General features: G+C 48.1%; 2 protein-coding genes across 3 annotated transcripts; one reads left to right on the top strand and one right to left on the bottom strand.

Annotated features, from left to right (window-relative positions):
• Positions 1 to 371: 371 nt before the first annotated feature.
• On the bottom strand, positions 372 to 6,462 carry LOC100839890 (mavicyanin). The gene is made up of 2 exons (XM_003562860.4): positions 6,156 to 6,462; positions 372 to 1,014 (listed from the first exon to the last, which is right to left on the bottom strand). The coding sequence occupies exons 1-2, from the start codon at positions 6,337 to 6,339 to the stop codon at positions 602 to 604; spliced, it is 597 nt and encodes a 198-aa protein (XP_003562908.1). The 5' UTR covers positions 6,340 to 6,462; the 3' UTR covers positions 372 to 601.
• A 3,074-nt stretch (positions 6,463 to 9,536) lies between these two features.
• Positions 9,537 to 13,770, top strand: LOC100834081 (ribosome-recycling factor, chloroplastic). 2 transcript variants are annotated; one of them, XM_010238381.3, is made up of 12 exons: positions 9,537 to 9,729; positions 10,567 to 10,687; positions 10,771 to 10,837; positions 10,939 to 11,034; positions 11,374 to 11,471; positions 11,590 to 11,701; positions 12,272 to 12,313; positions 12,787 to 12,843; positions 12,923 to 12,973; positions 13,059 to 13,115; positions 13,344 to 13,384; positions 13,463 to 13,770. In XM_010238381.3, the coding sequence occupies exons 1-11, from the start codon at positions 9,648 to 9,650 to the stop codon at positions 13,359 to 13,361; spliced, it is 801 nt and encodes a 266-aa protein (XP_010236683.1). In that variant the 5' UTR covers positions 9,537 to 9,647; the 3' UTR covers positions 13,362 to 13,384; positions 13,463 to 13,770. The 2 variants fall into 2 exon arrangements, with proteins under 2 accessions (XP_010236683.1, XP_003562889.1); XM_003562841.4 differs by having other exon boundaries at positions 13,455 to 13,770.
• The last annotated feature ends 5,563 nt before the right edge of the window (positions 13,771 to 19,333 follow it).

The raw sequence follows: 19,333 nt of genomic DNA, 5'->3' as shown, positions 1-19,333 counted from the left end.
CGAATTAATCTACCGTTCTAGATGGCTGTCAGGCTGTCACTGAGCACAGAGGACAAACATAACCAGATCAGGGTACCATCGCCGCAGGCACGACACAAAGGGCAACTGTGCAAGTTTCGCACGGTAGCAAATCATCTCAAATTAGTACTAGTACTGACAGGTCAAGAAAAGCTGGTCGCTAGCGCACCCCCGTCTTCCTGGCAACACTTTTCTGAATCCTGGTAATCACGCTGATGTGCTCAATGATTGTGTCCCGGGCAATTATTTTACGAATTCAGAAATGCACGAGCTGCTGTGCTGCAGACTAGCATGTACATATTTCCCAAGGGATTGATCTTCAGAGCCGCAGGCCAGACAGTGGAGAAAGGAGCTGAGATAATACGAGTGCTCAATTGATAGAACTAAAACCGACGGCAACCGGCACAAACTCCCAAATCAAACCAGGACCCACAGAATCAGACTAGAGTTTATATGGAACAAGAGGCAAAAACAAGAAACGGAACGCAGACTCCGGAAGCTCATACGCAGTGCTCATGCGGCGGTCACAAACGCAAGCTCACGATTCACAAGGCGAGACGAGACACCCATGTCCTTGACTCGACTACAGGAGGTTGAGGCCGGCGGCGGCGACGGAGAGCACGGACGCGGCGGCGGTCAGGGCGACGGAGCATCCGACGGTCGACGGCGCGGCGTTTTTGTTCGGCGAAGGCGCGGCGGCGGCGGCGCGGCCGGCGGTGCTACCGCCGGAGCCGGAGGAGGATGCCGGCGCGGGCGCCATGGAGGGTGCCGCGGAAGGGGCGTCAGAGGAGGCGGCGGACACGTGGACGGCGACCTTCTGCCCCATGCCGCAGTGGCCCGGGTAGCCGCAGAGGTAGTAGTGGGTGCCGGTGGTGTTGAGGACGACGGAGTCCTTGCCCGTGGACCAGGTGGCCATCGGCTTCGTCACGTCGCAGTTCTTGTAGTCCGCCTTGCTCACCGCCATCACGTTGTGGAACTGCTTGTTGTACGTGAACACTGCGGCAAAAATTTCAGGACTCACAAGTTAATAGTCATCCTAAACGCAGATTAACATGTACGAAGTGCATCACCATGATGAAAGGAAATAAAACAACAATCATTTGCACAAGTTATTAAAATTGATCGAAACTGTTTCAAGCCATGCATCAAATCGTAGTACTAATGCCCTCAAAGGGACAGCATTCTCACGCGAGAACTTTTGGTTTTGGTTGTTGAGGAACAGGATGAATCATCATGTGTGTTTCATATGAGCAAGAATCATATCCTACCAACCCACTCATTCACAATCGGCGGATCTGGCACCACCTTTGACAATTGCTACTGAAAGCTGCCCACTATATATCTATAAACAGCTCTGCATCCATGCGTGCTATGACAAGACTAATTGTGCAATGGGATGGACAGGTGTTTCTTTACTCTCCTCACAACTATCCTGATGAAAAGAATGTGCATCTTACTTTACCAGAAAGAATGTGTCAGCTCGACGCCTCACGGGTTGGCATCATAAAGATACTCGATCCAAGTCCGCAGTGGAACAAATAATATGATCACCATGCAAACTTTACAGCTCATGAACTTCCCTCAACCTGGAATCGACATTGCAAGCATGGTAGTTTGCCCGACTTCTATCATACACACTTACATGTTGTCACAGTGGCAATCATAGATCCCCTTCCTCGATGGGCGATAGCTATTATACATTTGTGGTTCTCTGATTACTTTCTAAAGATGCATGTGTGCGGTCATCTTTCAGGGCCACCGCGGGCTACCAACAAACCAACAATAAAAGCGCGTGCATCGATGAGTTGGCAACAGGTTCCCAGCATAATTTGACAAGTTGCAGAAAAGGTTTCAGGCAGATGAGTAGAGGAACAGCATGGGCCCTGGCTAGCTAGGACTCAAGGAAGGAGACGATGGTCCACCTAGGAAGTGCCCCATTGGTGAATGGTGATGTTGGGTGGAACAAGGAACAAATCAAAGCATCCCGCAAAAAAGAAGGAAGAATCGAAGGATGATATATATTGATGTGAACCATGCACATCTTGGGATCTTGATGTGTTGAAAAAGTTTACCTAGTGGGTAGCCTGTGCTAGACTGGAAGATTGCACTAGCAAGCAATTATACTGAGTCGGAAACTCATAATCGATAGCGGCCTTGCCCTAGCCCTACGACACAGTTACACCACGAACATAATGGGACTTTGGCTTTTAAGATCGAAGGTGCATAATTCAACGAGTAAAATGCACAACGGTCCTAATTCCTATGTAAATGTGTAAAGTTAGTTATAATTTTTTTAATGCACATATGAGTCCGAAATCTATGTTTACTGATTCATCACATGTCCTAACTGGGTTTGGGCGAGTCTTACCTACTGGCATGGCACTTTGACCGTTGCCACATAAAAGCCCTTCTTCTCCACACTGCTCACTGCCTTTTCTATGCGCCTTCTCCTATGCTCTCCTATTTCTCAACCCTCCGGCAGCGACTGGAGTGGATCTATGAACTCGTCGGTCAAAGTGCCACGCGAAACAACGAGCTTGCTCCTATGGACCAATTATTCAAATAATGGGTCCATAATGGGGCTTTGGCTTTTGAGATCGAAGGTGCATAATTCAACGAGTAGTACACTAGACCTCAACTTTCTTCAGCTGAGACCCTGCAACAGCAAAAGTGCCTTCCATTCCAGGAGCACAACCATGATAAATAAAAAAAAGCGGCAAAGAGCTTATCCGTAATAAGCAACAAAGCAAACAGAGCCTTTTAGGGCGCACCAAAAAACAGTATTATGGGGTTTTTCCCCAAAGCATGCTTCGTTTCGTGCTTTAGCTAGCCGAACCTACTTTCCAATCCAGCTCGAGCAGACCCACTTCACTTCACGCTAAGAATGAAGACACTGTACTCCAGTACTATAGTGCAAGTATGCTCTTTCATGAGAAATCACAACTGCCTTTTTCATTTTATTGGGTGGAGGAGAAGAACAGTTCAAAGTGCGTGTACGCTGACGCCAGGCGGTTCAGTTCACACCTTTCTTGCTGAAAACAAACGAATAGCAGGCCAGAAGGCAGCAGCTAGCAGTAGCAGGGGCTCGATCCGGCAAACCTGTGTCCCTGGTTTTACTTTTACTACATCTCGCCACAAGCAAATAGTGACCGCCACGCTACCATACCACACGGTGCTCGATGCTGATTATCCGTGCTACCAGTAGTGGAGTAGTAGAAAACAGGAGCAGAAAGGTGACACGACCGTCGAGGCGAGCAGGGCCAGAAGCACGGAAGGGAACGTGGACAACCAGAAGCAATAGAGCCCGCACGGCAAGTCGGCAAGGCAATAGGGCCGACAGTGCAGGAAAGCTGGCGAAGCGTCCGGACGAGCGGCCGGCCGGGTTCAGGAAAAGGTGGGTGGGAAACGCCAGGAGACACGACGACCCCAGGCCACCCCGTCCTGCACAGGATCAGGTTCTTGCGGGCTGTTTTTCTTTTTCTTTTTTTGGTTGGTCGTCGGCAGCGCGCACTAGGCGTGCGTGAGGATGAGGCTGCCGTGCGTTGCGCCGAAAGAACCGAAACGGCCAGCCCGGCCAGGGACCCAGACCCTGCCCTGCGGCCTGACACATGGCACGGACCACGTTTACTGCGGAGTGGGAAAGGAAGGAAAGGGCCGCATTGAGAATTTCCACAATTTCGAAATTCATTTTCGGAATTAAAGGGAAATTAAGAAAATGAAAAATTATTCCTGCAATGGGTCCCATGTGTCACATGTGTCAAAGAGAGGAAAGGGTGGATAAGGTAGAGCAGAGGAAGAGGACTCTATCCTCTGTTCTTTGAGCAGCAGCCGGGGCGACTCCGTCGCTGCGATGCGATGCGATGCGATCGGCCTGCCGGCCCTTGCGGCGGATAGCTCACGGTCTCCTCCTCCTGCTATAAATCGAACTCCACTCTTTCTGTTGGACGGGCGCAGTAGCACCAGTTCCTTCTCTCTCTCAATCTCCCTCTCCAACAAACCGAGCCTGTGTTGGTGCGGCTTAAGCGGCGAGCACGCAACGGAGGCGGCGAGTAGCAGCGGCGGTGTGAGGACTCAATCCTCGTGCTGCCGTTGGTGTGCTGCCCTGTGCGAGGGCTTGATCCAGGGGATTCCCCAACTCCTGAGCTGCACATCGAGCCCGATGGCCGTGTTGGGTTCCGTTGATTGAGATCGATTTCTTCGATTGTGGTCTCACATTGGGATTCTTGTGTGGCTTTTGACACCGTGCTCCAATTCCGTGATTGTTTGGTTTGCCCCATCTCACGGATTGAGGCATTGTATCTCCGAAACCTCGCCGGCATACCGCGGCAATACGGCGGCGATAGGTTTTCTGGGACAGTGTCTTGGACGTGCCTTGCTTCAGACTTCTCGGTGGTTTTGAGTGACATCCGCGTCGTGAGTAATTTAATTTGTACTCTAATCCATTCAAATAACCATACTAGTGTTTGTTGCCTTTGGTATCTGATTCACTAGTATAGGGAAGCTTGTATGGTTTTTGTGGGCTGTCGGATTGCTCTATGACGATTACTGGCACTAGTGAGATTGTGTGTGGCAATTGGAGATTAGGTTAGGTTCTATTCAATCTTGTTTTGCTGTGTATGCTTGTTTAGATTAATTGCTTATTCTTATACCATTGCAGCACTCTGTTGTTTACATTGCCAAGTTTTATCTTAGCTTGTTCAGTGCTACTTTTGTAGAATTAATCATTGTACTGGGTAAAATTACTTGTTTGAAATTTGAAACCTACTCTAGTACTTAGTATTGCCACACATAATCGATGATCAGACTAGGCCATTTGTGACGAGGAGGCATAGCTTCTAACTACTGCAGCCCGACAGCCCGACATCTGAGAGCAAATTAGATAACAATAAATTTTGTTATATGCAAATGGTTTTAGCTCACTTCTGGTATGGATTGTTTATAGTAATTGTTGGGATTAAAATTTTAAAATGGCTGAAACCGCATTTTTTGCAACGTCACGTCGTGGGGGAATATATCTCAGTCTTCTGCAGAAATTGAGTGCTGTCTAGCCAGCTCTGTGGGGACTAGACGCTCGTCTCTTCTCTCTTCCACTGCCAGCCGGAGTTATAATGCACTGTGCGGCACCGTCACGGATGCAGGCCACTAGATCTCTTCATTTCGCTAGTGTACTACCTTCAATTCTGATTAACTTCATCATAAGAGGAGTACGACTCATCATCAAAGCAAATATGAGGGTGCCATTCATGTGTCGAACCCTTTCTTCATCAAAACATCGCAAATTTTTATTTTTGAAGCTTAGAGCGCGTGTCCCCAGCAGGCCCCTCGCGAATTCACGTCTGAGAGTGCACGGCCGACCAGCTAGTGAATTTAATTGACGGGGCTTTAGCTTTGACTGCCGTCACGTCTCGCGCGTGGTGGCGGTCGCGCTGCAGACCGCGCCCTGAGAAGCCAGCTGCTATCTCCGCGAACGTAATAAGTGAACCGATGCGTTTCAGTTTGGGGGTGCTATGGCGTGGCAAGCAAAAGGTTGCAGCAAAAGCCAAGGAAGGCTCTGCTGGTGGGGGGAGATAACGACGTCCCGCGTCCAGCGCCTTCGGTGCTAGCTAGCGGTGCCGATTGATGCTTCCGGGACTAGTGTCTAGTGGGTAGTGGACGAGTACCCGTGTCTCCTTCCAGTAAGGTACTCAGTTCATAAGTGGGAGCTCGGTCGGTCGGGCCCCGCTTCTACCTTGCGTTACTGGCAACTAGGGTGGAAAGGAAAAATGCTCTGTGGGCTGTGGCTCTCGCTCGGGGCATCAACTTGTCTACTAGTAGCATTTTGCTCAAAAATAAATAAACTTTTCTAGCACAAGTACCCCAGAGGGCTAGATTTAATCTAAGCGCGTGCAGGTGAAGGTTTCCAGGAGGTTTTGCACCGTGGCTACTGGAATCAAGCAGCACACAGTCGGTGCAGAAGACAAGGAGAATCTGTTTAAATTCCTAGTATGAAGGAAGCAAATCGTGACGGGCTCACAGTCCTCAGGTTTCAGTATGGCCCGGAATTTGGAAGGAAATCGTCGGAAAAGAGGAAACAGAGCGCGTGAATGCGCACGAGAGATATGAGGGGAAGAAGATGGATGCAGGGCGTACGTACGTACCGATGGTGTCGCCGACGTGGAACTTCTTGGAGTTGGCCCAGGCGCCGTAGTTGGGGTTGCCCATGATGGTCCACCCGAGCTTGTCGCCCACCTCGTACGAGGCCGCCGCCGCCATCCCGGCCCACATCGCCGCCGCCACCAGCGCCGCCACGGCCATGGCCGAACCCCTCCTCGCAGCGCCCATGGCCAGCACCGAGATCGAAGGAAGAGATATATGGAGATGAAGTCCTCCCCGGCGGCTTTGTTCCTCGCTCTGTTCTTGCTCGCTGATGAGTAGAAGAAGGCCGGAGGGTGGCAGTAGTACTGGCCGGTTAAATAAAGCCCCGCAGCCTTTGTAGGTAGCCCGGCAAGCCCAGATGGCTCCGAGAATTCCCGAAATTGTCCCCGCGAGGAGCGTTTGGTGAGGCGCTTTCGACGGGTGGGAGACGGTAATTTCTCGCGCTTTTGCTGGCCACGGCCGCCCACCGCTACGGGTCGAGTACCAGCGCGGCATCGGCCGGTCATTTGCTCACGGCACGCGCGCAACCACCGTTGCTTCATGCTACTGGTACAAGCAAAGCACGGCCGGGCGCACATGGGTAACGGAGGCAGAGAGGAGACGCCGTAAACGCCAACATTGTCCTTGGTCGTGCTGTGGCGTTTGTCCGTACTCGGTACTCCGTAGGCGGCGAGCAGAATTCGAGAATTTCCGGTTGTTCCTGCCGCCGAACGTATAGCCAGCGCGTACGCTTGATGTGTTCAGTTCTATCCGATACGTATATCGGGGCTGAAACCTTTGGCCTAGATAGTTACTAGTCCGAAGCAAACTGGTTGTGCACGATGAATGCACGATGTGTACAAGACTGGTCAATTTTATTAGTCCATCCATTTGACCACATAATACCTCTTTATTTATTGAAAATTAGGGTTACATCCTCGAGAAGAAGAAGAGGTACTATGCCAGCGGTGTGCCTGCCATACCAAGATCCGTATTTTGCCAATCTTAGCTAGTTCATGTCCGGATGATGATGGGTACCCGAAATCCGATTACCCGACGGGTCTAAACCCGATTAGATGCGGTTCTGAGCTAAAATCAGGTCTGAAAACGGGAAAAAATCGGACCCGTCGGGTTTGACGGGTCCGGGTCTGGTATGGCCGGACCCGAACCCGCATCCCTGTTTACCCGCTTTAAGATATACCATGAAATTTGGCCCAGCCCATTAATTTAACCTACCCCATGAGGCCATCACCCCAGGCGGCCAGGCCCAGTCCCTCACGCCCTCGGTCCCTCCTCTCGATCTCTCTGTCTCCCGAAGTCTACCTCCCGATCCCAATTCCCCATCCCCCACCTCGATGGCTCTTCCTCTCTCCCGATCCCGATTGGCGACTGACATCGATGCCACCGCCGTCTCCATCCCGTCCCCATGGCCGCCGCCTCCTCGTCAACTTCGGCTGCGGTCATGGCCCCGCATCCTCCAGCCAGGCCGCTGTGGCGCCTCCTCCAGCCTACCACCGGCTGCGCGCCTCCACCAACCGCCGCGGCCTCCCCTCAACTCCGGTCGAAGATCCAACGGAGGCATCCCCGGCGGTGGAGATGGGGTCATAGGACCTGATTGCTTTTTTCTTTTTTAGTTCGGGATCTTTTCCGTAAAAGTTAGGTCATGTTTGCATTTTTTTGTTTTTTTAATCGGTACCGCGGTTCCGGGAGACCCGGATATCCGGGTCTGGTAAATTTTCAAACTCCGTACCGGGTCGGATCGCGCTGAGGGTGGCCGGGTCCGGGTCTGGTATGGCCGGACCCGGCCCCGAACCCGGCGGGTGCCATCCATAAGTTCACGGGCTACGGTGCAGTTTTTATTACTCCCGCTTCCTGTGGCCTTCACCGCCTCGGAGGTGCGTTGGGATCCGGGCCGCTGGCCGGCAGAAGAATTTCCAGTTTCTTGTTTTTGGGTTTTTTTTGGCGTCTTCTACGAGATGGTGATGCGAGGACGACATCTCGTAGTCGAATAAGATCTTTCTCGCCCTGTTCTTGCTCCGACAGAGGGCGTCTGGAGCTAAATTTACGTTGGGTTTCCTGCAAATTCTTTGGGTTTCGTCGGCCTTCATGTTTGTTCGTGTGGTTTCAGTTTTGGCTCTTTCGATACATGGTTCTCATCTTTGACGATAGTTACTGTTCTGGTGCGTTGATTCTTTGGAGCCTTAGCACGACGATTATTCCAGTGTCTGCTACCACAAGCTCTCTTTGGGCAAACTTTGCTCGGCTTCGGTGATAGAGGGGCAAGGACGTGGCCCGCCTTTGGCTTGTTTGAATGCCCGTTGCCATCGTTAAATATTCCAACGACGTATTTATAATGTTTATTACTTTTAGAACTCTTTGTACTGTTGTTGGTGATTATTAATAAATCGTTGATCTTCTACGTGAAAAAAAATTATTATAGGAGAACCGATTGGAACAACTTTCTTTTTTAGTGAAACCGATTGGAACATCTTTTTTGAGAATGATCTGTAACTTTATTCAAAGTCCAGAACCATTACTACAAAGTATTGGATCATAGACCCTGAAGATTACAAGATAATTCATATAACTAAGAATTGCAATGAAATCTCTTAAAGACATTTTCTCTGTGATATCATTCTTTGCAAGACGAAATACTACCAAGGCTTCACTGTCGAGACCGCAATCAGACTGGAGCGACAACATAGCCACTCGTATCCGTACACGAACTTGACTACCTTCAAAGTTTCAAAGGTTTCAGAAAGCCCCTTGAATCGCTCATCTAAGAAGATGAGAAGTCGTGAGTGTGTAACATACTTGGGCCCGGATGATACCCTACAACTTGTCAAACCGCAAGATCTTCACGAGAATGTCAGAGAAGGATTCCAAATTTACAAAAGATAAAACTAGCAAAAGCACTACGACACACTAACAAAAACTCAATAGATACATATAAACGGATCTGCGAGTACACATACCCGAAATATGTAAGATCGGGTATACTGATCCTTCGGTGAATAAAATTCTCTGACTCCGTGGCAACGCCCGCTATGGCACTCCCATAACAGAGGAAGAACCAAAGTAACTTTATTTGAGACGACATCGGAACCTCCGCATCGTGTTGCCGATCAAAACCAAAGAATTGATATAAACAAACACTCGTGAATACTCTCGGTAAGAATCGAGGTCTCACTCACCTCGCGATGCCAAGACGGCGGCCGGAGGCCGATCTTCAACGACAACCGATTGGAACACCTGTGTGTTCTCGGGTGCGTCTCCCATTCCTTTCTTTTTCAGTTATTCAGACGGCCCATAATGTTCAAATATAGCCCATTCCGGATTCAGGTGCTGCTGAACAATTGAGCCCAAGTTCGCGCGACCCTAAAATCTTTGAACCTCTCGGGTCTCTCCTTCTCCAGCGGCCCTCCTCTCTCTCTCTCCCTCTCTTATCCACAGTTCGACACAAATCCAACTCTCCACTCGGTTCCTCTCGCTACCACTCCGCCTGCTGCTACGCCATGGCGCTCCACGCCGTCTCCCCTGCAGCGGCGGCCTCCCCGCCCTGCGCCCTCTCCTCTGCGCGTCTTCCCCAGCGGCCAGGTCGTCACCTCCTTCCTCCGCGCCTCCCCCGCCTGCGCGAAATTGCAGCGCTGAAAACCCCTCAAATACTTCCCGTAATGGTTTTATCAGTTGTGTTGCGCGTAGGAAGTACTGGAGAGCTAAGACGGACCACAGGTCCGGAATGCGGGGTGATGCTAATGCCGATATATACTTTCATCACTTCTCCTTCCACGACGCAACCTGTTCCACCACTGTAGTTACTTTGTTTTGTAATCGCACGGTTTTAGACTTTTAGTAGTAAACGTCTGAGACTAGACGCTCGAGCCAAACTAAGATTGATTTAGATTTAGAATTGCTGGGATATTCTAAGCTACATATGACATCTTCATGAAGCAATTTCACGTTCTATTTGATTAGGCTTCCTTTCAGCATGTATTTCATGATGCTTGTGAAAGCTTATAGATTATACTTGTGCTTTCTAAGTTTATTTCCACTTAATGGGTAAAATATCAGGAAATTATTGATGGCTGTGAACCTTCTCCCAAAGTTCTGGATCGTTCAGAGTTCAGACGTGATTGAGGCCATGAAGCAATTGATGCATCTCATGAAATTAATCACTTGCTATTTGTTGTTTGTCATGGAAACCCGGTGAGGCAGATGTAGCTAATGTGGCTATAAAGGGGCTAGAGTCTAGATAAGATCTGTCTACTGTATTCACAAAATTTCATCAGCCATGAATAGTTTGGCAGGGCTTCGTCAAAGAATACTGCATTCCGCATTTTGTGGCTATCTCTCAGTACTGCCACTACCTTGCATATTTTCATCAGGACTTGATATTTGTGGCAATATCTCATCAGGGCATACTGTAATTCACAGGTTGCGGTTGTCTCTCAAGTCGTTCTTCCCTGCTGAGTTCCTCCACAAACTTCATGAAACTTCATTCTGGAGCAGTGGGCTTCTTTTCTGCTCCTCTGGTTATTCAATACTCAGACAAGAGGCGAGTAGTTCTGAATTTTAGTATTTCTTGCACCTATTGAACCTGAAATTAATCTATGTTAACTTGTGATTACATGTCATCAGAGCAGTTTTGAGGCATGCCACTATTGAAGAAATTGAGGCAGAGAAAACAATCATTGAAGACCAAGCTGTAAATACAATGCAACTCTGTGTTAAAGGGGCTTTCTTTTCCTGGTTTAGTCTTGTACCGTTGGTCCTAAGTCCTAACTATCTGCCACTATGTATTATCAGAAAGAAAAGATGGAGAAGGCAATTGAAACAGTCCAAACTAACTTCAATACTGTGAGGACAGGGCGGGCAAACCCAGCTATGCTTGACAGGATTGAGGTTTGATGACATAGCTTTGTTCCTTTTTATTTTCTATAAGTGACGATTGCATTGTAGCTTCTGCACAGTGTAACCTTTTTTTGACATTTCTGGAACAAATTTTATTTGTTTACTTCATAACTGAGGCTTCATGTGAACTAATAGTTATTGTGGCTGGTGATGGTTAGTTGGTTACCATTACATTCTGAACTGATATTGGTGGGATAGATGTTTGATCAGTACAACACATAGAGATTGTTTCCAAACAGTTGGATTACCATCGGCAATTAATACTAACAAAGCACAAAGAGGTTAGTGTAAAAAGGTGGAGCTGCTGATATGACTAACAATTCCTTATAGGTTGAGTACTATGGAACTCCAGTGAACTTGAAGAGTATTGCACAGATTAATACTCCAGATGCGACTTCTCTTCTTATCCAGCCATATGACAAAACTTGGTAAGTATTGATTTGTAAGTCTTATTTTGTACAGTATTTTGTATTGATTTGTAAGTCTTAGACGTAACTTTGTATTGGCTTGTAAGTCTTATTTTGTCGACATACATATACTCTGCAGCCTCAAGCTCATCGAGAAAGCTATAGTTGCTGCAAATATTGGGGTAACACCAAGCAATGATGGAGAAGTGATACGAGTCACCGTCCCACCATTGACATCTGACCGCAGAAAGGTTTGTATGTTGCATTTGAACCTCTTTAACTGCATGGTCTATTGTGAATTCTGCCACATTTGATGAAGGTTTAGTTTGCATGATCTATCCTTTCTAATTTGTGTTTAAATTCATTTGGAAAATGTGTGCAACAAAAATCTTGACGTCCAGATCATTTTGTATTTACCAGTATCCACAAATAAGAAGTATTTTGTGTTTGAGAAAAAAAAGCCTCAAGAATTCATTATAGTAAAGACACTTTAAGAATTTATGTCTGAGACCCACGCACCACCTAGGAAAGAAAATATCACTTCTGTATAAACATGTTTCTGAAACTTATGTGACCTCTACCTCAAAGAAGAGCAGAAATTGCTTTAAATATGCTGCATAAAAAGAGCATGTTATTTGAAAGGGAACTCTTTAGATAGATTATGTGGTAATTGTTGTGATCCTACTCAAGCATAATTATTCCAAACATGGGAATTTTCTATAGCCTTGATAACATGTCCAATATTTAATCTATAGGTTTGCATTAATAATAAAATGTTTTAGCTTTTCCCCAATTGATCTTCTCCTTTTTCCGTGGGCCAGGAAATGACAAAAACCGTAGCTAAATTATCTGAAGAAGGCAAGGTACATCCTCACACATTTTACATTTTTTCAGCACAATATTTACAATACATTTTATACTGGGGCCTTATTCTTTGTTGCCCATTCTTGGCGCCTTTTATTTTCGTACAAGGAATCATTTTTTAGTCCGATTGATCACCTTAGTTTACAGTATTTGTTCAACATGAATGGAAGTATCCTGAATCATTAACTCATTTAACGCCAAGATATTTAATCATCACTTTTACAAGTTCACTTCTGTTGCGGTTGACTGACCATGATGTAGATCAGTTAGCATGGTACGAAATGTAGATGTAGATGCTTCACGAGGGTTTTTAAGTCACACATTACAAATATTGAAAAGACGTGATGATTGCTCTATGAGTGTACATACACAATGTTGATCTTCACAATAAGTTTCATGAAAGATCATCATTTTCTTCTCCTTAGTGGATGCTAATAAATAATGTGTAATAATTATGACTGTTCTTTTCCAGGTAGCAATAAGGAATATAAGAAGAGATGCAATCAAAGCTTATGATAAACTAGAGAAGGTTGGTACTAGCTTGTCAGCGTTGCTCGGGGCTATAATACCTTTGGAATGAAATTAACAGCTTGCACTTGTTTAAATAGGAAAAGAAACTTTCTGAAGATAACGTGAAGGATTTATCAGCTGATCTACAAGTGAGGATACACTATGTTTCCCACCCTGTAATATAGTACAGAGATGCATTGGGATTAAGACTAACGTCCTGTACAAATTCTACAGAAACTCACGGACGAATACATGAAAAAGGTTGAAGCCATTCAGAAGCAGAAGGAACAGGTACTTCTGTCCTTAATGTTGGCCTTTATTCAACCATGGTCTTCCTCCTTATTGGCTTATTGCTTTAGTGTTACTCATGCATTACGGTATTATTCCAATTGCACGTAAATTTTATGAACAAGATTTAAAAAATTGCCCCCCTTCATGCGAAATCAATAACTGATATATTCATTCATCACTCAAGATCAATGCATAAGTAAACAAACCATAACAATTTTCCTTTTTCAGGAACTGAGCAAAGTTTAGATGCCGTCCTGGGTGCAGAACTGGTAAGTTGCATTTCCTACTAGTACGGTCTATTGGCTATAACGTACAGGTAGCTCACTCGGTGAACTTTAGGTCTACAGGTTTTCTAAAGCCTAAACATCTTTTGATGGTTGACACTGCGGACTTCGCTGGGATGTGCGCTCTTTTGCTTAAACTGATGGATGCAAGTTGAGACAATGTTGCTATGTCCCTCATTTCCTCTTTGTAATTAGGCCTTCACCGTCTTGTTGTCCGACTGCCATTGTCAATATTTCTTCACCGCGTGGATCAAAATGTTTTGTGTCAGCAATCTTGAAGTCAAAATAACTGCCGAGGTGCCTTGTTTGACTTCGACCCGTTAAAAAATGGATTAGTGCCGGATGGAGGGAAAGGTTGGGTTTTCCTATGAGTGTGGCCTTTATTTTTGTTCCATCTTTCATCTCATATATTAATTTATTTATTAATATCTAATCTTTAGGATAGAAGATTTTCAAATTTTCACCGATTGAGTTTTTCATCCGATACATCATTTTAAATTATATTAATTAGTTGGACAATTCCTCTCATAAAAAAAATTCATATATCTTTTTACGTGCACTGTTGCTGGTTTGTTGGAGTAAAACAAATCCGTGTCTCATTTCAGAGAAGGAAACGATGTTTTATGTTCGATGACCAGGGCACCGGCTATAGCCAGTTATCTGTTTTCTTTTTCGATAAAGATAGCCAGTTATTATCTGTGGGTTCCATGTTCAAAATATCCGCTCAATGGCCAACCAGTGGTAGAACGACACGTTTCATGCCGGCAACGGACCTTCAACTCTTCAAGGGACTCGTCGATTCAACAAGAGATCGACTCGTGTCACCGAGAGAAAAGCTAATTGCTCGATCATGACTTGGGAGAGAAATCAAACTTGAAGGCGGCGATAACAAAAAAACTCACTGCAAGCCGAGTGGAGCGAATCAACAAGATCGAAAAGATATAATCGCAACCGCACCGGCCGGGGTTTTCGGCCATGGAAACAAAGTTGACGGCTGTCCGGCGGTGGCTGCTCGCCACCGTCAGCCGCCATTCGCCCAGGCATGAACGCAGCACTCAGCAGCAGCAGTGCAGCTTCCATGGCATGGCAGAGCGAGGCGCAGAGACGAGACGAGACGATGGCAAAAGCCGCAGAGGAAAGGAAAACCACCCTTCAAAGGTATTCGCCGAAGTATTCCCCTGCTCTCCTCGTCTTTTTATTCAGAGAGCGCAGCGCATCGTCTTTATACTGTCACTCCGGTTGACATGCCCCCATCGCTGCTGCTCTGCCAGATTGCCAGAGGTGAAATAGTACCAAGGACCCACGCTGCCGTGGGCCGTGGGCCAAGATACGCTGTCTATTCAGTCGGGGGCCCACAACCGGAGAATATTGCAGGGGTAGTACTACTAGCCCATGCTGTGACATCTATGATGACGATGGGCGTAGGAGATACCAGCCTGGCAGCCTGTACACAGCGTCAACCATCTGCCTCTACATTGTCCTCAAAAAAACATAATAAAATCTGCCACTACATGGTAGGACCTACTTGACCATAACACATGGACCCACTGTTCGAGGCAGGGCAGAACTGCACGAGCACGGCATCCGGTCGAGGATGGGGCCCCTGTGTGGGAGCTGTAGCCCACAGGGCGCAGATTGGACCGCCGGGTCTGAATAAATGGCACGTTGTAGTACACTTGATAAAATAATTGGCCCCTGGTGGGCGTCCTGGGGCCCATCTGGGCTATCCACTCGAGATAAAGCCGTGGTGGCGGCGATCAGGACCGTGCAGTCGTCCCTCCGCTCTGATTGGACGACGTTGGTTGGCCGAGAAAACGATAGGAGTGACATGGCGAAACGCCTACCTAGTTTCACGTCCTGTCTCTGTTTTACACGAAGGGAATGGAATTCAGTGGCTCCCGATTAACTCATATGGAGAGACGCCATATATATAGTCATGTTCTTAAAAAAAGAGAAAATCGGCAAGTACGAACTGAGCCTTCGAGAAGAAAACCTCGATTCTGTGCATCATTGGAAGAAGATACCAAACCAGCTGCCCTCCATCATTATCACGCCCACCTAACAGCGGGCTCTCAGCAGTATTTCAGACTTTCAGTGTTTTTAGACAGAGAGAGCCCCTAGCAGGTTTTGTTTGTAGGCTATTACAGTGAGTATTACTCCACACAGGCGCATTGATTCTCTGTTCTCCTCCATCCGATCCAGTAGGCCGGCAGGCATTGAAGCCCATCACGGGCCCGCACGCTTGCCACTGTTTATGAATATCTTGTGGCTGGTCTGAAGACGGACAGTGATTAGCACAGTACTGCTCCAGTAGTGCGTACTACCAACGACTGGCGACCGAAGGCAAATGCAACAGTGAGGAGCGATGGGCCTTTGTTTCTGGCTTCTTGCGCCGCCAGCGGCCAGTCCGGACCTGAGAGAGAACAGTGCGTGTGTGTGTGCCATCACTACAATCTACGCTTCCGTTGAATTCGTACTCATATATGGAGTAAATGACTGTCCATTTTCACTGCTTTTGGGATCAAAACAATGTCAAACACGAGTTTGGGAGCTTTGACGTGTCAGCGGCTCACCGCAGAGCAGTACAGGCCGTGATGCTCCTCGCCAAGACACATCAATGGTCGACGGTGACGCCGCTCCAACGATGGATGGCCCCACGAATGGGACCGGGCCAGCCGGTGTGGTCCCGTGGGCCATAGGCTGCTGCATCGGGACCATCCTACGGCAGGTTGGTCCCGGCACATGTCGTGGTCCAACAATCTCTAGCTACTACAGGGTCTAATGATGGTGAATCCAGTAATCACTAGACACGTCTATTCCTAGCCATGGATAGATAGGCGAGCTTTGTATGCTGTTCGAGTCGGGGTGTTCATATGTGATCTCTGTGACTCTGTCCATCAGTTTAGCATCATAGCAATAGGAGTAGTACTTGCTATAGTAGCAGCTGCAATTACGCAAGTCCTCTTTTCCACGTGTCTTTTCTATGTTACGATAGCGATCGAATAGACGACTAGACGCCGGCTTCGTGTAACATCTGCTCCATCGTCTTCGTCCTCGTTTCACCTTGTACCAAGCATTTAGAAGAAGTCCAGAATTACTTGGTCACACAGGTTGCAATTAATTTTTGACAAAATCAACGGGACGCATTGGGCAGAAGCAAGCTAGGGAAGGAGCCAAAGCCCCGAAGACAGCGAAGGATCCGAACGGGCAGAAGCGAAAGCAATGCTCAGAGGTTGAAGGTGTTCAGGATTGGTCGATTCGATCACCGGATAGGAAAGGAAAAGACTATGCTAAACTGGATAAATATCAGGACTCAGGAGGAAATGCAGAGAAGGGCAGAAGGCAACCAACCACCCAACCAAAACAAATCGAGCGGACATTGCGGCGGCAAGAACATGATCATCACGAGAAGCGACAGCGCGCGCAAGCAAGGGGATCATCGAATCGAATCGTTCCACAAGAGACGGATCGGAAAACGGAAACTCACACGGGCCAGGTTTGCGGCTCGACGTCCGGTCGGTCGCGCAGCCTGCAGCTTCCGGTGAAGCGCATGCAGCAGACGACGATCTTGACGCTTTCACGACGCACAGCGGAAACACGAAAAAGAACGGAGGAAAGATGAAAGCCTACGGCAGCATTCCCCTCTGGCGGCGTTGCCTTTTATCAGAGCGCGCGCTAGCAAGCAGAACCTTTTATACTGTCCCTCTGGTTTGGCTCCTGCATGCCCACGCCAGTGGGACGTCAGGTGTGGGGTACCACGTAGTATCGAGGTCACTGGGATGTGGGCCCCACGCGGTCGAGCGTGAGCAAGTTCCGCTTCATTTTTCTGAAAAACTATTCTCGTTGTCTTCGGTAGAAGCTATAGCCTTCAGAAAAAGGAGTACTCCGGAAGAAATAAGGTGTGGCTTCCGCGTAGCCCGGCAGTGAAGATCCCGGGTCCGGCACTAGCATTTCCCCTGCGGGACCCACTGACCAGCTGAGTGGGGTCTCGCGGGCAGCCGCAGAGCAGTACCGACACGGCACCCGGTCGAGCATTGGCCCCACCGCATGGTGGGCCCCCGGCTGCAGAGGGTACTATCTCCTGGCCTCGGTGGCTTCTGGCCGCGACTAGCAAATGTCTCGAGAAGATATTTAGGCACACGTGCTCACTGGCCTGCAGATTCGCCACACACACACATTGACACATATAGGCATATAGCTATCGATTTGTGTTGATTAATGCATACTATGGGACAAGACAACAAAAATAGCCACAGCTCAAGTTAACACACGCAGCACGACTCTATGCTTCGTCGGTGCGTATGCATCCGGAACGGGGGCTTTGGCGTTCACGGAAAACTTTGGGACGCAACGCAAGGCTTTGTTTTGTACGTACGCACGCGTTCTTGCTCCTGCGGCGACGTTGGCGTTCTCATCTGCGGACCTCCACTGGATAAGATATAGACGCACCTTGGAATTGAAGCAGCACCATCCTCCCGGAAACCGAAAGCTCACGTCGTGGCGAAGGAACCTGCAGGGCGATATGTCCGATGCTTAGCTACGTGACCTGCAGATATGTATATATCGATCGCTCCCGGCAAGGTTTGCAAAAGTGGAAAGTGAAGAAGCGAAGCCTGACTCTTCCTTTGTTGTACTGATATAGAACGTATACGTGTCAGTGTTGTGATCGCATATGCATAATTGGAGTACAAGTCAGTTTGGGCGCTTGCGACCAAAATGCGAAACACGGCCTCTGTTGGCGTCCGTCCCCCTGTGCTAGCTAGCTGTGTTTCACTGTCGGCGCCACCTTTTTCCGGGGAAGATGTCTTTAACGGATACGTGTAATTGAAACGGGCACCTCCTTTTCCTCCCTAAGCTGCGTTCACGGCTTCACGCTACCGGGATACGAAATGTCGAAAAGGTGGAACGGCCGGCCCACATTGCGGTGCCTTGTGAACAATCGCCATTCCAGAGACATCGACCTCCGTCTTTCCGGCCGGATGAACAGAGGAGTATCACACTGTATATACTACAGCACACCGTATATACGGTACTCCAACCACCGCCGCCCGCTGCGTGTCTCACCAGTCCCCGTCCCCGAACCTTAATCACGACACGCGGACCCGGACCGTCCTTTGCCATGCACCAGATCGAGCCAACGTGTCGTGCCCCAAAACGCCGCACTGGGCCCGAATTTAGGCCATCTTGTACGTAGTAGCTGTGCACCGCGAGCCCCACCACCGTCGGGATCTCCTGCGCCGCCGTCTCTGTCGCTGCTGTACGTGGCTTCCGTGGGGAGTACTCCGGTACTCAACGCGAATTGGGGTAATTTATTGGTCCTCGTGCTGCTTTCTTCTATCTACGCGCGCCCAAACGTGCTAAGAGGATAAATATCCATTGGAACAGCCTCCTAGAGCCAAGGTAGGCTCGTCATGAAGCAGTAGTAGATGGCTAGTCGTAGCAGGAGTAGCGTTACGCAGTAGGGGAAGACAAGCGGTACACACGCATGCAGTAAGCCGATTAAAGTGGGTCAATTGAGATGGCATGGTATTAAATGACGAAAGAAAGGGAAGTGATAACTACTCTATCATTTCACGATACAACGTGTATAGATTTTTTTATTTGTTCCATAATACATCTCATTTGCAGGAGTGCTCTACCACAAAGTTAGAGATGCCAGAAAAGCTCACTCTATTCTCCAACTCACCACACCACAAAGATGGGATGAGCTCTCACAACACCACAAAGGTCAGGTGAGTTCCACTAGTGGCTTCATTGAGGGCGAACGCCGAACCCGTACAAACAAGGAGAAGGGCACAACTCCACAACTTAATTGGAGCCTCCTTCCCGAATCCTGAAGCACCTCCTCACAAGATCGGAGGCCTTGAAAAGACACCTTCCGGCTAAGGATCCCAAAATCTCAAAAGTAAAAAAATCCACAAAGAAAACAAGGGA

This window comes from Brachypodium distachyon, chromosome 1 (genome assembly GCF_000005505.3).
Source record: "Brachypodium distachyon strain Bd21 chromosome 1, Brachypodium_distachyon_v3.0, whole genome shotgun sequence".
NCBI lineage: Eukaryota > Viridiplantae > Streptophyta > Magnoliopsida > Poales > Poaceae > Brachypodium > Brachypodium distachyon.
Note: the sequence above shows the minus strand (reverse complement) of the source record. Positions and strands in the feature narration are given on the sequence as shown.